Consider the following 16,097-nt stretch of genomic DNA (forward strand, 5'->3'; position numbering starts at 1 on the left):
GATGGGAGAGACCTCTCAGAAAGCCGGCATCAAACATTGTGGACTATGTGCTCGGTCTCCGCTCGCGGATGGCGGAGTACATGGAAAAGGCGTCTAAAAACCTTGAGGCGAGCCAAGAATTACAGAAAGCTTGGCACGACCAAAAGGCTGTCCTGACTGTGTACCAGCCTGGACAGAAGGTGTGGGTGCTGGAGCCAGTGGCCCCGGCAGCACTCAAAGACAAATGGTCTGGGCCCCACACGATCATTGAGCAAAAGGGAGAGGTCACCTACCTGGTAGACCTGGGAACTCCCCGGAGCCTCCACAGGGTGCTCCATGTAAACAGGCTCAAGGCATATGTCGACAGGGAGGGCATGGGCTTGCTCATGGCCACAGATGAGGGACAGGAAGAGGAGAGTGACCCTCTCCCGGACCTGCTCTCTCAGAACCCTGACGATGGGTCAGTAGATGGTGTTGTCTTTTGTGGCAGCCTCTCTGGACATCAACAAAAGGATTGCAAACAGGTTCTTCAATCCTTTCGACATATGTTCTCTCTGACACCCAGTCAGACCAATTGGTGTACCCATGAGGTCGACACTGGGGACAGTCTACCCGTGAAGAGTAAAATCTATCGGCAACCTGATCACGTCAGAGACTGCATCAAGACGGAGGTGCAGAAAATGTTGGAGCTGGGAGTCATTGAACCCTCGGACAGCCCCTGGGCTAGTCCCGTAGTGCTCGTGCCAAAACCTCACACCCAGGGCGGTAAGAAAGAGATGAGGTTTTGCGTGGACTACAGAGGCCTCAATGCAGTCACTAAGACTGACGCCCACCCGATACCGAGAGCAGACGAACTTATCGACCGGTTGGCCTCGGCCAACTACTTAAGTACGTTTGACCTGACAGCTGGGTATTGGCAAATCAGGTTAGCTGAGGAGGCCAAGCCCAAAACAGCATTTTCTACCCCGGGTGGGCATTATCAGTTCGTGGTAATGCCCTTTGGTTTGAAAAATGCACCTGCCACCTTCCAAAGGCTGGTGAATCGAGTTCTCACTGGGTTGGACGACTTCTGTGCGGCGTATCTGGACGATATCGCTGTCTTTAGCTCCACCTGGGAGGATCACCTGGTCCACCTGAGGAAAGTGTTAGAGGCCCTGCAGAAGGCAGGCCTCACTATCAAGGCCACCAAGTGCCAGATAGGGCAGACACAGGTTGTATACCTGGGCCACCTTGTAGGTGGAGGCCAGGTTCAACCATTGGAGAGCAAAATACAGGCCATCCAGGACTGGGCTCCTCCAACCACCCAGACTCAGGTTCGAGCTTTCTTGGGCCTGACTGGTTATTACCGGAAATTTGTCAGAAATTATGGATCCATTGTGACCCCGCTAAACGACCTGACAAGTAAAAAGATGCCAAAAAAAGTTCAGTGGACAGCAAGCTGTCAGAAGGCATTCGATGACCTAAAGCAGGCCATGTGCACAGCACCTATCCTAAAGAGTCCAGACTACTCCAAACCATTCATTGTCCAAACAGACGCTTCGGAGCTGGGTGTGGGAGCTGTTCTATCGCAACTGAATTTTGATGGTCATGACCAGCCCATAGCTTTTATTAGCAGGAGGCTGACCCCCAGAGAGAAGAATTGGTCAGCTATTGAGAGGGAGGCCTTTGCTGTGGTTTGGGCCCTGAAGAAGTTGAGGCCATACTTGTTTGGCACTCACTTCAAGATTCAGACCGACCATAAGCCCCTCTTGTGGCTAAATCAAATGAAGGGTGAAAACCCCAAACTACTTAGGTGGTCCATTTCCCTACAGGGTATGGACTTCACAGTGGAGCATAGACCTGGCACTGATCATGGCAATGCAGATGGGCTCTCCAGGTATTTCCACTTAGAGCAAGAAGACTCACCTGGTCAAGGTTAGCTTATTGTCCCGAAGTTTGGGGGGGGGTCATGTAGGAGAGTAGGGTCTGCAATCCTATGATCACCCAGATTTTTTGCTTTTGCTTCATTGGTTTACGACTTTCCCCGGCTGTGGGCCTGCCAATCAGACCCACAGCCTAGCTGTTCTCTCTCGAAATTATCACACATGTACATTAGGTGCATCCACTAATTGGAACTGGGCCGCCTTGTCAGTCCCTGTCTCAGCATACCACAGGTATCCAGGGCATCGGTGTACCCAGGGCCTACCAGGGGCTGAAGCATGTATTATGCCACCCCTGGAATGGCCGCCCAAATCTGACACAACTGGCTGCACGACAGCTGGGGCCACGTGGTGTAATCACCCGTTGCTGTAGGTGTAGTATTCCTACACCTAAACCCTAAAATGGACACATGGATTCCTATCAGTCACTCCTATAGCAGGCCTTATCAATCCTGAAGGCAGAGTGCAGGGAATCATGTGGGACGGTGCTCTGGCGCGAGCTGAGCCCGTCGACGGCTTGCGGAACCAAGTCCTAATAGCCGTTCCATGGTGACGCGGGCCAACTACTTTTAATGCATTATAATCCTTGCGGTTATTTGCTAACTTTGGCATCGCATCACCTATACATGTCGAGTAAGGTGTCATACGAATGGGAATACGAACCCCTCGCCAGTCCTGGTGACGGGGTTAGCATTCCCCCCTTTTAGAGGGACACGACATGGAAGTAACCTTGAACCCCGGTTAAAGTTGACTCAAGCCTCAGCATCACAAAATGGATGCTGCCACCAGACACAAGTCTGACCTCCTGCTGCTGGGGGACCTTCCAGCAAGGGGAGCTTGGACAAAGGGTTTCCTGTCAAGGGCGGTGTTAGCACCGTCCCAGACAGGGTTTGTGAATTCCAGGTAGGCAGGGCTGAAAGGAAGGTGATTGCAAGTGGCACCCCGGTGCTCACTGTGCATAGCCCGGCTCAAACCAGTTTCGGGGGCACACCAGCCCCTGAGCTGGCGCGAAGCCGGACAAAGGATAGGGGTGTAACCACCCCCCTCCTGGCTCCACCCATAGGTAGAACCTAGTCACGGGCCAGCCCCTTTTCTTAGAATAAAGGTAGGAGCGAGTCCCCTTCCCAAATTGGATAATCAGATAATCGGATAACTCCGAATCACGAACTACTTTCCACGAAAGGAACTCTTGACTATTTCTGAAGACTCTCCCTTGTGGCTAAGGAGTAGCCACCCTGCACCAGCAGGCACCACCTAAGCGCTTGCGGTTTGCTGTACGTCTCTCCTACGGATCAAGACTGCCCAGCTCGACGAGACCCGAGTCCCTGCCATCTCTGACCTTTTACCTGCCTCATCAGCCCAGCTGAGAGTCGTAGGTGTGACGAGACCTGCGGGACCGGCCATCTTCAGAACCTGCACGACGCTTATCTAGCACGCCCACCGAGGGACCCTCGAGTGAGTGCACCTAGGGTTTGAGAAGCCCTAACCCTGAGCAGCTCCAGCATCGAAGTCTGCCTCCCCAGCATCTCCGAGATCTGTGTGGGGGCCCTTCCGCTCCTTGCTGTTCACCGCGTTGTCCGACCACTTGCCGACCGGCTTGTGGCCCTCTACACGACGCGCAAAGATTGTTTTCATCACTAGTCTGGTTGCTCCAGACTGGCTCTTGCTCCCCTTCAACAGAGGAGTACCACGGACCCTCCTGGTCCACTCCCGACGCCATCTTGACTCCCCCGCTTGGGTTGCCACTGCCAAGATCCGCTGCCCCTGCCTGGGCTCAGCATCATCGACAGCAGACACCTTCGTGGGACAGCTCGCCCTCCATCCTGGTCGCCGCCGCGCCTCCTGGTCCGAGGAACAGCCGAGTCCGACGTCGCCCACTCACCTGGTCGAGGTGACTTCAGCCGGTACCCTCCTGGTACCCACACGATCGCTGGCTAGCGGTTGAGAACTGAGTCCCCTCTGCTTTCAGGTTTCCTTCATCACCGATCCAGGCTTGGATCGCTCCGAACATCGTCACTGGTCGCCTGCCAGCAACTTCTTCTTTCAGGCTCCTGAGACTACACGAGGACTCCCGACATCTTGCCGAACTTCACGCAGTCGCAGCCTCCGGGCTAGGTAACTCGAGCATTTCAGTGCTCCATCGCAGGTTCGCTCTACAAGTGTCTAGTTCCTTTTTCGTTTAGTCCCACTGATCGGAACACTCCGGAATCAGTACCTCCAGACTCTATCCATTCGCATTTCCCTGTAAGTGTAGATGGTTTCTCGTGCCCCTCGGGCATTTGTGTAAATTGTGCAACCAGTAGTATTTTCCTAAGAGTTTTGTATTGTGCTTAGCTCCCTGACTCATAAAGAGCCAGGGTAGTCTTGTTATAAATAAATATCCTTTATTTTCATAACAACTTGTGTGGTGTCCTTTCACTTGATGTTCAAGGGGTATATGTGGTGGTAAACAGCTGGCTTAACACGCCCTCTAGAGTTTAGCCTAAGACTGCTCGTATCCACGCTACTAGGATAGCTGGTCTAAAAGGTTGACTTACGACCAATCATCAATAAGGGTCGTTTGGAATGATACACAGTGATCACTAGAATAGTGAGCACTACATATCAGGCCAACTTCTCACACCACCCATGCGCACTGAGTTCTTTATTTTTCCACGCTAGCAAGCGCAGATGCGGTTAGAGCACATACCCTAGTCACTTTTTGACTACATTTTTAGAGACTTTTGTCTCGACTCCTTTGAGTCTTTGACTTCTGGTGCCGCGTAGGGATGCCTGGGTTTAAATCCTCTGGGGCCTGTCGCCGTGCGATGTCGGTGGCCGACCCCCATGGCGTCTGTCTCTGTCTGGAGCGCGACCATGACTCCCAGTCATGTTCCGACTGTCTGGCCATGGCTCCGAAGGCTTTGAAGGAGCAGTCCCGAAAGCTGCTGGAGGCCCGGCAGTTGTCTCTGCGCCGTTCGAGGTCCAGGGGTCGCTCGAGGAACAGACCGCGGAGCCATCATCATCGCTCCTCTGGGTCGAAGTCTTCACACTCTGAATCGGGTAAGAGACGTCACAAAGTCGAAGAAGCGTTTGCGCTCTCCGACGTCCCCCCTGTCGGTCTCCGGACGCGGACAAGGGGGCAAGGGGTTCTTCCTCTGCTGCTCCGTTGGAGCCTGAGAGTCCCGCGGCCTACCCACCTTATCCGGGTCCGTCAGCGACTCCGGCCCAGGTGCAAGAATGTATTGCCGCCATGGACCGCCTTTTCAAGCCTCGGTGTCCTGACGGCGCGCCTTCGGGCCCCGCGGTTCCAGTTAAGGGCCCTTGCTTGCCACCGGCGGCTCCGGCGCCGCAGGGTCCTCTGCTGGCAGCTCCGGCCCGGTGCCTCCCGCGGCTCCGTTCCCGGCACCACAATGAGTCCCATGGGACCCTAATTGGGACATGCAGCCAGATCGGCCCGTTGGACCATTTGTATTCCCCTGTCCCTACCTCACCGCAGCAGCCTGTGCCTCTGGCGGTGGAGGAGGGGGACGACTGGGAAGGGTCTGCGGACCCTTTTGCATGGCGGTGCAAGTCTGAACAGGAGTGGGCGGAGGAATCTGAGGATGCAGGAGGCCTTGACCTCTCCTCTGAGCCTGGTTTTCGGTCTTCTCCTACTGTTATGGAGGAGGGCGCCACATATACTGTGGTGCTCCGTAGAGCAGCCGAGGCCCTTGACCTTGATCTGCCTACTGTCACTCTCAAAATCAACCTCCTCACTGAAGTTCTTCAGCCGCCGGCAAGTTCGATGGTTCCTCTGCTTCCGTTCAATGAGGCCTTAACGGGTGTTTTGATGGGCACCAGGTCTAAACCAGCCACAGGGGTTCCTGTGAATAAGAACGTGGCCAGGCGTCCTCGCCCGGCACCGGGTGACCTTGCCTTTTTAACAAACCATCCAACTCTGGAGAGCCTGGTCATCTAGGCCTCCACTTCCCAAAGCGCATTCCCTACTGCCCCGCCGGATAAGGAATCAAAGAAGCTGGAGCAGTTTGGCAAGAAGTTTTTTCCTCTGCCAGCTTGGGGCTGCGGTCAGTCAACACCGTATGCCTCTTGGGCCGCTACTCTCACACTGTGTGGGACACGGTGGCACAGACACTGCCCCTGCGTCTGGAGGAGGTTTAGGCTGTACTTTCCCAAGCTGTTGCGGAGGGGAAAGATGCCGCAAAGTTCTCCATCTGGTGTGGGCTGGACACTGCGGACTCTCTTTAGGTAGGGCGATCTCCACGACAGTGGCCCTGCGTCGCCACGCCTGGCTGCGGTCCACTGGGTTTTCAGGGGATGTTCAGAGTTTCCTCATGGACATGCCTTTTGATGGTACTCACCTGTTTAGCGATAAGGCAGACAGTGCGCCGGAGCGTTTTAAGAACTCTCGGGCTACGGCCAAGTCCTTGGGTCTCTCCACCACTTGCCCAGCCACGTCTGCCTTTCGTTCCTTTCGTGGCCACGGAAGGGGCGCCCCTACACGTTTGTTCAGCCAGAAGCCTGCGCAGAACCAACCTCAGCGCGGGCGTGGTGGCCGCCGTGGTGCACAGGGGGCCAGCAGGCGGGTCAGTCCACCTCCGCTGCAGCAGCATCCGCCTCAAAGCCTTGCTAGTCTGAGCTTTGGGATGCACCCCACGCCGGTGGGTGGCTGGATTCAACATCACCTCCCTCACTGGATTTCTGTCACTTCGGACAGGTCGGTGCTGCAAATCGTCTTAAGGGGCTGCTACTCTCCCCTTCGAGTCTACCCCCCCAGCCGTGCCACCTCAGTTCCACCACATGTCGGGGCATCACTTTGCGCTTCTCCAACAGGAAGTCATGGCCCTCTTGGCCAAGGGGGCTATCGAGCGCGTTCCTGGGCCAGAAGTAGGACGTGGTTGTTATTCCCACTACTCTCTGGTCCCCAAGAAGGAGAAACGGGGCCTGCGCCCCATCTTGGACCTCAGGAACGTCAATCTTTTCCTCCGGAAGGAGATGTTCAAGATGTTGACTCTGGCTCAGGTCTTGGCTGCCCTCGACCCTGGAGACTGGAGGATAGCATTGGACTTGCAGGACGCATATTTTCATATTCCCCTCCTGCCGGCCCACCGGCGTTACCTGCAGTTCACGGTAGGCCAGGAGCATTTTCAGTTTGCCGTGCTCCCCTTCGGCCTTACCAGTGCCCCTCGGGTGTTCACGAAAGTGATGGCGGTGGTCGCAGCTCATCTGTGCAGATCAGGGGTTTCAGTCTTCCCCCTAACTCGACGACTGGGACCTGAAGTTTCAGTGGGCACAGTATCAGGACAACCTGTCTGATCACGTCCAGATCTCGGAGGACACTGCCCGGCAATTGCAGTGGTGGCTCACAAATTGTGACTGGGTCAATGGCAGATCCCTCTCCCTCCCCCAACCGGAGCACACAGTGGTGACAGATTCATCTCTCCTGGGATGGGGAGGCCACTTGGGAGAGGCGGAGATCAGAGGCCTCTGGTCTCCGGTGGAGTCCCGGCTCCATATCAATCTTTTGGAGCTTCGGGCGATCCGACTTGCATTGAAGGCATTCCTTTCCTCTGTCCGTGGAAGTGTGTTCACGGACAACACCACCGCCATGTGGTATTGCTACAAACAGGGCAAGGTGGGGTCCTGGACCCAATGTCAGGAGGCTCTGCGCCTCTGGACATGGCTGGAACATCAATGCATTACCTTGGTGGTTCAACACCTGGCAGGTTCTCTGACCGCCAGGTGTGGACGAACTCAGCCGCCGGTGCATGATGGATCTCGAATGGCGTCTGAACTCGGACGTGGCGCAAGGTCTCTTTCTGCAGTGGGGAAGAGCCTTGTTTAGATCTATTTGCCACCGAAGGGAATGCGCAATGTCATCAGTTCTGCGCTTTGGAATTTCCAAGGCGGCGCTCGCTCGGCGACGCTTTTTGTCGCGAGTGGAGTTGCGGTCTGTTGTACGCCTTTCCGCCTATACCACTTCTGCCCAGAGTGCTGAAGAAGATTCAGCGCGACTGGGCCCAAGACATCCTTGTGGCTCCGGATTGGGCACGAAGATACTGGTATCCCGAGCTGCTCAGCATGGCGATCGATCCCCGTTCCGACTGCCTCTTCAGGTGGATCTTCTGTCACAGCAGCAGGGGACGGTCCTCCACCCAAACCTGTCCAGCCTCCACCTCTATGCGTGGAGATTGAGCGGCGACAGTTGACAGCTTTCGATCTCCCTCCTGAAGTCTGTGATGTCATTCTGGCAGCCAGACTTCCCTCCACTTAAACGGTATACGCCTGCAGGTGGAACACATTTTTGGTATGGTGCACAGCAAAGGCTGTGGATCCCCTTTCTCCCCCTCTTTCCGAGGGCTCTGCTCTGGGCACTATCAAAGGTTATCTTTTGGCCATCTCTGTTTTTCTATGGCTTCCAGATCAGCCTTCTCAAGTCCCTGGTCGTTAATCGCTTCCTCAAAGGCATTACACACACATTTCCTCCTGTGCCTTTCATAATGCCTCAATCGGACTTAAATCTTGTCTTTACCTATCTGATGTGAGCTCCCTTTGAGCCCCTTCATAACTGTCCCTTACGTCTTCTCACTCTCAAGACAGCTTTCCTGGTAGCTATCACCTCTGCCAGAAGAGTTAGTGAGCTCCAGGCTCTTTCTTCTAAACCTCCTTTCCTTTCTGTTCATCCAGACAAGGTGGTTCTAAGGACCCGTCCTTCTTTCCTGCCAAAAGTTGTCATGCCGTTCCACATCGGGCAGACCATCACTTTGCCCACCTTCTTTCCGCATCCTCCTAAGGAGGAAGAGAGGCTCCAGCGTCTGGACCCAAAACGTGCGCTCTTGTTCTATCTGAAGCGTACACAACAGTTCCGGGTGGATGACCAGTTCTTTGTTGGCTACGTGGGCGCCAAAAAAGGTCGGGCCGTGCACAAATAAAACATCTCTTGGTGGGTCATTCTGTGCATCAAAGCATTTTACTCGTTGGCCAAGGAGCCTCCTGTGGGGCTGCATGCCCATTCTACCAGGGCAACGGCAGCCACTACTGCCTTGGGACGCGGCGTTCCCTTGCACGACCTTTGTCAGGAAGCTACGTGGGCCTCGCTGCACACGTTTACCAAGCATTACTGCCTTGACAGTCCAGTCCGGAGAGACGGCTTCTTTGGCCGTTCTGTTCTCTGTGACTTTCTGGTGTAATCCTGTTCGCAGACCCACCACCGGGGTTGGTATTGCTGGGGTATCTATTCTAAGGTAAGGAATATATCACTAATAATAATAAATAATAAAGAATTGTATTAAGCACACAGCTACCCCCAACAGGGTGTCCCGGCACTATAGCAGACAGGGGCAGAGCAAATGGGCAGCAAAATTAGGTGGAGTGACTAAAAAGCCAGGTTTTAAGGGACTTGCGGAACTCCAGATCTGACTGAATCAAGCGTAGCTCAAGAGGTAAGTTATTCCAGTATTGAGTGGCACCCACCTCAAAAGATTTACCTCCCATTCTGGCTTTTAAGAACCGGGGGGTGACAAGAAGATGTTTGTTATTTGATCGGAGAAGTCTGGCTTGATGGTAGGGGCGGAGTCTTTTCCTGAGATTAAATGGCCCTTTACTTGCCCGAAAAGCCAAGGTCAAAGCCTTAAATTCTATTCGCTTAGCAATGGACAGCCAATGAAGATGTTTTAAATAGAGGGTAATGTGATGACGCAGTGGTACCCCGCAGATCAATTGTGCCGCTGCGTTTTGTACTGTCTGGAGTCTACGAATCAGACTAAGTGAGAGACCTAGATATAATCCGTTAGCATGATCCAGATGGGAGGTTATCAGTGCATGAACCACAGTTTTACTGGCTGCATTGGGCAAATAATTGATGAATTTTCTAATGATTTAAATTTTACCAGGCAGCCGCAACCGTTTGAACCTGTGTGGACAGGGACAGATGTTTGTCCCATCTAACGCCTAGATTCTTGATTGAATTGGTGGGGGAGCAGAGCCTAATTCATCTGGCCACCACAGATTGGAAGAGAGGGGAGAAGGTTGATTGAAAAACAAGATCTCAGTCTTGTCTGCATTAAGTTTAAAAAAATTATGATCCATCCAGGCCGCAATGTTCCTCAGGCACTCTTTTAGCGGATCAAATGTGGAGGTGAATACATCCCGAAAGGTGATCAGTAACTGGGTATCATCCGCATAGGATATAATTTTGATCCCAGTTTTTGCGGTCAGTTCAGCCAGAGGGGTCAGATAAACATTAAAAAGGAGCGGGCTCAGGGCAGAGCCCTGAGGCACACCCCACTTAAGTGGTTTGATTGGGGAAATGAAAGGATGAGTCCGGACTTGTTGTTTACGGTCAGATAGAAAGGATGATATCCAATTCAGCACTGTGCCCTGGATACCAATATCCCTACGTCGATTCAGGAGGATCGAGTGGGAGACTGTGTCAAATGCTGCAGATAAATCTAGCAGCACCAACACCGCCCTAGAGTCTCCATTGACCGCCCAGCGTATAGAATCCGCCATTTCGATCAGTGCCGTTTCCGTGCTATATCCGGGACGGAAGCCGGATTGAGAGTCATGAAGAAGATCATTAGTCTCAATAAAGCCAGCCAGTTGCTGATAGACCAGTTTTTCTAAGACCTTTGCATGGGCGGGAAGTAGCGAAATAGGTCTATAGTTACTGGTGATTTCAGGATCCGCATTCACGTTTTTTAAGATGGGCAGGAGAAAAGCATGTTTCCAGACTGCAGGGTAGATACCCTGTCTAAGTGACTATTACCAGATGAAATTCAGATGGGGTTGAGGAGTTCTGCCAGGGCACTGTATTGTTTAGCTGGCCATGGATCACTTGGCGAGCCGGATCTGCACTTCTGCAGCTCGAGAAGAGAGACTTCTTTGGAAACATCAGCAAATTCTGAAAGCACAATGTTGGGAGTCAGCCTCGGATGGTCATCCATAGGGGGCTGGGACATCTCCCATGGCTCAGTGAAGAAGGCGTAGATCTGCACGATGTTATCCTAAAAAAACTCAGTCTATTACACTGCTTCAGTGATGGGAGAAGAGTGTGGGAAAGAGCTAGAGGATCAGTAAATGTTTTTACAATTTTAAAAGTTTCTCTGAGTTTTTAACACTATTAATTCGATTGGTGAGAAAATCTCTTTTGTGTCCAATGAGAAGTTTACGATATTTTTTGAGCGCCACACGGTAGTCTGCCTTACTAGCCGCAGAGTAATTAAGTCTCCAGCTGCGCTCCAGTTTTTTGCATTCCGATTTCTTAGTTCTGAGTTCCTCCGAGAACCAGGGAGCAGAGGGGAGAGATCTATGTGATTTTATAGCTTTCAGAGGGGCAAGGGAGTCAAGCGCATCCACTACCCACTTATTCAAATTTAGGATGCTGACCTCAATGTCACTGGAGAGGATGGGCGAGAGATGTTGAGTTAGATGATCCGGAGAAGCTCTCTTCCAGTTCCTACTGTACTCTTTAGGGATAGAGGTGACTCTAGCAGTGCCAGTCATCTGAAATAAAAAAGGGATCAGAAAATGATCTGACCATGGTACTGGCAATGGAGGATGAATAGTAATCTCAGGTAGGTTGGCAAAGATAAAGTCCAAAATATGGCCTGCCTTGTGGGTTGGGTGGGATACATTTTGTGAAAGATTACAACCAGCTAAAGTGGAGATGAAATTGGAGCTATAAGGGCAAAGGAGATTATCCGCATGCAGGCTCAAATCCCCAAGCACCATAAAGTTGGAGTAACGTATACTAGTCTGAGAGATATAATCAGCTAGGATGGAGATTTGGTTAAGACTATAGTTAGGAGGTCTATAGCGCAGCATACCTGAGCAAGATGAGGATGCTGAGAGTATAAAGATAAACCTTCGATGGGGTCTAACTGATCAAGGTTGGAGGCTACTAATTCCCATTTAGTTTTGTAAATGCTACTCCCCCACCCAATTTCCCTTTTTGTCTGTTGGCACAGACTATGCCATAATTTTCAGGAATAGCTAAAGTCAGCGTGGGATTGGTGTCATCCCGCAGTTATGTCTCTGTCAAAAATAGAAAGTCCCAGTTATTATCATCGATGGACTGAAAGATATCCAGCGCATGCTTGGGCACAATCTACAGTTTATCAGCCCGGCTTTTAATTTCACTATAACAGGAACTAAAATGGAATAGGGGGAGCTAGTAGGATTGATAGCACCTAACGAAAACCCACAATCCAGGCATGTATTAACCTTCCCGGGATCCTGTAATGTCAGGTAGGGCGAGTGGGGGCAGGGAGGGGATCTAAAGGAAAGCAGCTCTAAGCTGCTGTAAGTATACCTTTGGTTGCTAGTAGAACGGACAGCATCTCCGGCCCTGACTGCTGTCCGGCCGCGGACGGGTGCAGACGGGCTTGGCTTAGGCGCACCTTTGACGCACCCGCTGCGCGCGTCCGCTGCGCGTCGGCGCCATGCTGTCTTAAAATAGGGCAATGAGGCGGAACACTAGAGCGTCAATCTCTCACAATGGCTGCCCTGTATAGCCCAAACAGGAAGTGAGTGTTAGGTTCCAACTAACAGTGGTTTGTACAAGAATGTACCCCCTCCACTCAATCAGCAAGGGGTAACTAACAGGTTTCTTTCAGATGCACAAGTTACTACTTGTGTAACGATATATCTGTAAGAGTCATTAGTTAGTGATAGATCCCTTACCGCCCCACCCATCCTCCCGGTCCTGCGAACTGATTCTAGGATTAAGGTCATCCCTTTCAGGGCCCTAGTTTCATGGCACCAGTGGTCCGTTTCTTGCATGGCTCAGCGTTCCTGCTGCGGAAAATCGTGTACAGAACTGACGTCCGTGCGCCTGGGTGGCGCCTAAGTAATATCCGTGATGTCATCTCTGCGCTTACGACGCCAGCGACGGACGCTGAGCCGCACGACGCCACCTACCGACATGCAGGGGTACTGCTGATGAAAAACTTTCCGGATCCAGTCTGACGCCTGGGGATATTCTAAGGGAAGGAATCTATCACTAACTAATGTCTCTTACAGATATATCATTACACAAGTAGTAACTTGTGCATTACAACTTAAAGGTAGCTGCTTATCTAATTTAAAACCTAATTGTCCAAATCCGTGTACAACAAAATAAATAAAGAAATATAGGTAACAAAAGAAAAAAAAGATCACAAATGGGATCTCATTTGAGATCTTATCCTGGAGAAAAGACAATTGATCAGCTGAATTTGTTGTTATTGATGTTGAACGATAGTCAAACTTTGCCTGAAAGAGAAATGGCCATTGTTGTGAACATCGCGTTCCTAAGTTGATCTTTTTTTTTAGCAGATTTATTCCTACATTAATCGCAGACTGGTATTAATATGCATGAGTATGTAATGGACAATGAACTTTTCACGAATCACCAGGGCGTCAGAGAGGCTATTTTGCCAGTTATTGATAGCAATAGGTTTTGCTAGAAAGGCTTCATGTAGAGCCTAATCCTAGTGAGTTTTTGACTATCGCAATGATGAGAAAGCAGACCTAGGAATGTTGTGGCTTTGTTTAGATGAAAGGCTGTCACACATCCATTGCCCTCTTCATAGATCAGAGTATCCTAGTTTTACATTTAAATAACGTATCACTCGTTGTACAGCACGTCTAGTTTTTCAGATTTCAGTTATTTACAAGGTTGTTGATCGTACTTCTAAGCCAAATATGTTTTTCTGTTTCAGATCTCCTATTTCTCGTGGGCCTCACCTCCTCTGTGTGCATAGTGTCGGAAATTATAAAGAAGCTAGAAAGGAGCAAGGAAGGCATCCAGAGACAGAACTCTACTCCCACCTCCTTTCTCGATGTATGATGCATATTGCATTTATTAATTCACACATTTAAAACTGAGTTCAGAGGATGTAAGACCCCCAACACAAAAACACTGTCAGAATCCAGAGGGATGCGGAAAGCTTCTGGGGGACAGTTGACAAGTTTTCAGAATGTCCTCAAGTTTGGTTCTACTGAAAGAGGAACATGTTTCTGGAGCACCAAGTGTCTCAAGCTTTCATCTGGGATGGGCAGATGAACGTTCACTAGTCTGCCCCAATTTAAAGGAACATTTTAATATGTACGGGTGTGGGATTAGAAAATTGAGGTTTTTGATGAAGTGAGAGAATGGTTCTTTTTGTACAAGCAGAAAATGATAATGGAAACATGATTTGCACCTTCTGCCAAGAAGAATTGTAATTATATATCTATCTTGAATAGATCTGAGGTTTCTGGAGTCACAGACCCCCTCAAGTATTTTGTATGAAAATGTGGGCTTTTTCCCCTGTAAAAAGTTACCCAAGTGTTTTGGGGGTTTCCCAAAGATGTTGTTTGTGACCCAATTTGATAACCTCTGGGATAGGATAATCTATAAACACATGTTTTTATTTGCAATATATATTTTATTTCTTTTCTGTTTGGTGATGAAACCTGGGTATCAGTGACCCGCATAATTGCACAGTTTCTAAAAGCATTCCATTTGAATCAGAAAGCTGGGGGTATGAGGTGGCCAGTTGTTCACCCACTGTATTTATTGTCCTAATCATGTGATGTAAACTCGGCTTAGTGTCCATTGTGTTATCAGTTTGTATCACATTTTGCTCTGGATGCGCCACTGTCTGATAACGTTTTTATTCCACTTTGTGTGTTTTGGGGGTGTGGATGGTTAAAAGAAAGTCTGGAATGATTTTTCTGCATATCTTAAATTTGGGAAGTATATACCCTTTCCTGTTAGCACTTAATATAACCCATAACAGGAGGTAGGTCTACAGGCATTATTTTTTGTTTTTTTAAGAATGGAGTAGTTTGTAGGAAAACCAAGACTCTGGTATTTTTCCAGTGTTTATGATAAAAGATTTTATGAATTCGAGCAAAAGCTCGAATATGCTATTGCAGTCTCACAACTTTGTTAATATTTTTGCTTACGCAGCTGAGCCTTCTTCATTGGCATTACCACTATACAAATATTGTACCAAATGAACTTATATAACTTTTAAAAAATTACATAGTCCCCATTACCTCAAATAAGTGGAATTGCAATGCATTGCATCTAAAATAAGACTGTGCATTTGAGTGACTTTCTGTTTTTTCACTTAAAACTATCTTTTCACATGTAGCGTTCTGGTGTGATCTATGTCTCTGTGCACAGAATTTGATGTGTAAGTGCACTTATTCACGGGAAAGAGTTCAACTCCTAAAGCTACCCCTAGAAATACTGCTGCATAAACAGGATTGAGACACAATGGCTTGAGTGTTGTGGGGCAAATGTACACTGCAGCTGTCAGTGCACAACAAGATTGTCAGATGGGCACAGGGTGTTTGTTTCCAATACTGTCCATCCAGAACCTTGACAGAAGGTTCTGTCCAACACAGATGCTTCAAAAAAGGAAGCTGCTGCACAAAGATGGAGTGAGACTTTTGAGTAACACTGGAGACCTGTAGGCATTTCTTGTTCTGTTCTCAATATTTTAAATACTACTTGTTCTGTGATCAAATATCCTTTTAGTGCTCTTCTTTGTGAGTGTGCTTTCACCTCGCATAAACTATTTGTACAGGCATATCCTTTCCAAAAATATTTTGTTCCAAGGATGAAATACCTTTTTTGCTGTTTGAGTTGAACATGCATTGTATGCTGCTTTTAGTTTGCATTGCAGTGTAAGAGATGTAGTTTTTAATTTACTGTGCCTCCATTTGTCAAATTAGCCAGAACAAGAACCTTTAAAACATGTTGCACTGCTAAATCCAAAATTGTTACCATTTATACAAGTATTTATTTTTATGTTTTTACACATATTACATATGTTTTGTTACAGGTTGTTCGTTTTCTAAAGTATGTCCCATATACAGTGCTGAGTGATTGGTACTAAGTTAATATTGCTGATATGCTACAAAATAGTACAGTTCGTATATTTTGTATATATGCACATGTGGATATATATCTAAATAAATGTGTATATATACATACACATATAGGTGTGTGTATATATATATGCACATATACATATATGTGTGTGTATATAAACATACATGTATACTCACTCCTCAGGGCAGCATAATCGTTTTGAGATGTCCTGCCGGTACCTATACTTCATTATATAGAACATAGTTTCTTTGTTTTGATTGGCATATCTTTTTTATAATTCTACACGATATCCCTAAACTCTCTTCAATGGTTCAACCATTTTGATTGACTGACATAATCTTAGTCTTGGA

General features: G+C 49.2%; 1 protein-coding gene across 4 annotated transcripts in view; it reads left to right on the forward strand.

Annotated features, from left to right (window-relative positions):
* Positions 1–14,998, forward strand: part of ATP2C1 (ATPase secretory pathway Ca2+ transporting 1) — an 831,636-nt gene extending 816,638 nt beyond the window's left edge. For all 4 annotated transcript variants that reach the window (XM_085630651.1, XM_085630649.1, XM_085630650.1 and 1 more), the window contains one exon: positions 13,580–14,998. In XM_085630651.1, coding sequence (XP_085486777.1) covers positions 13,580–13,707 — 128 coding nt within the window. In that variant the 3' untranslated portion in view covers positions 13,708–14,998. The remainder of the gene's footprint in view (positions 1–13,579) is intronic.
* Positions 14,999–16,097: the final 1,099 nt, after the last annotated feature.

This window comes from Triturus cristatus, chromosome 10 (genome assembly GCF_964204655.1).
Source record: "Triturus cristatus chromosome 10, aTriCri1.1, whole genome shotgun sequence".
In the NCBI taxonomy this organism is placed as follows: domain Eukaryota; kingdom Metazoa; phylum Chordata; class Amphibia; order Caudata; family Salamandridae; genus Triturus; species Triturus cristatus.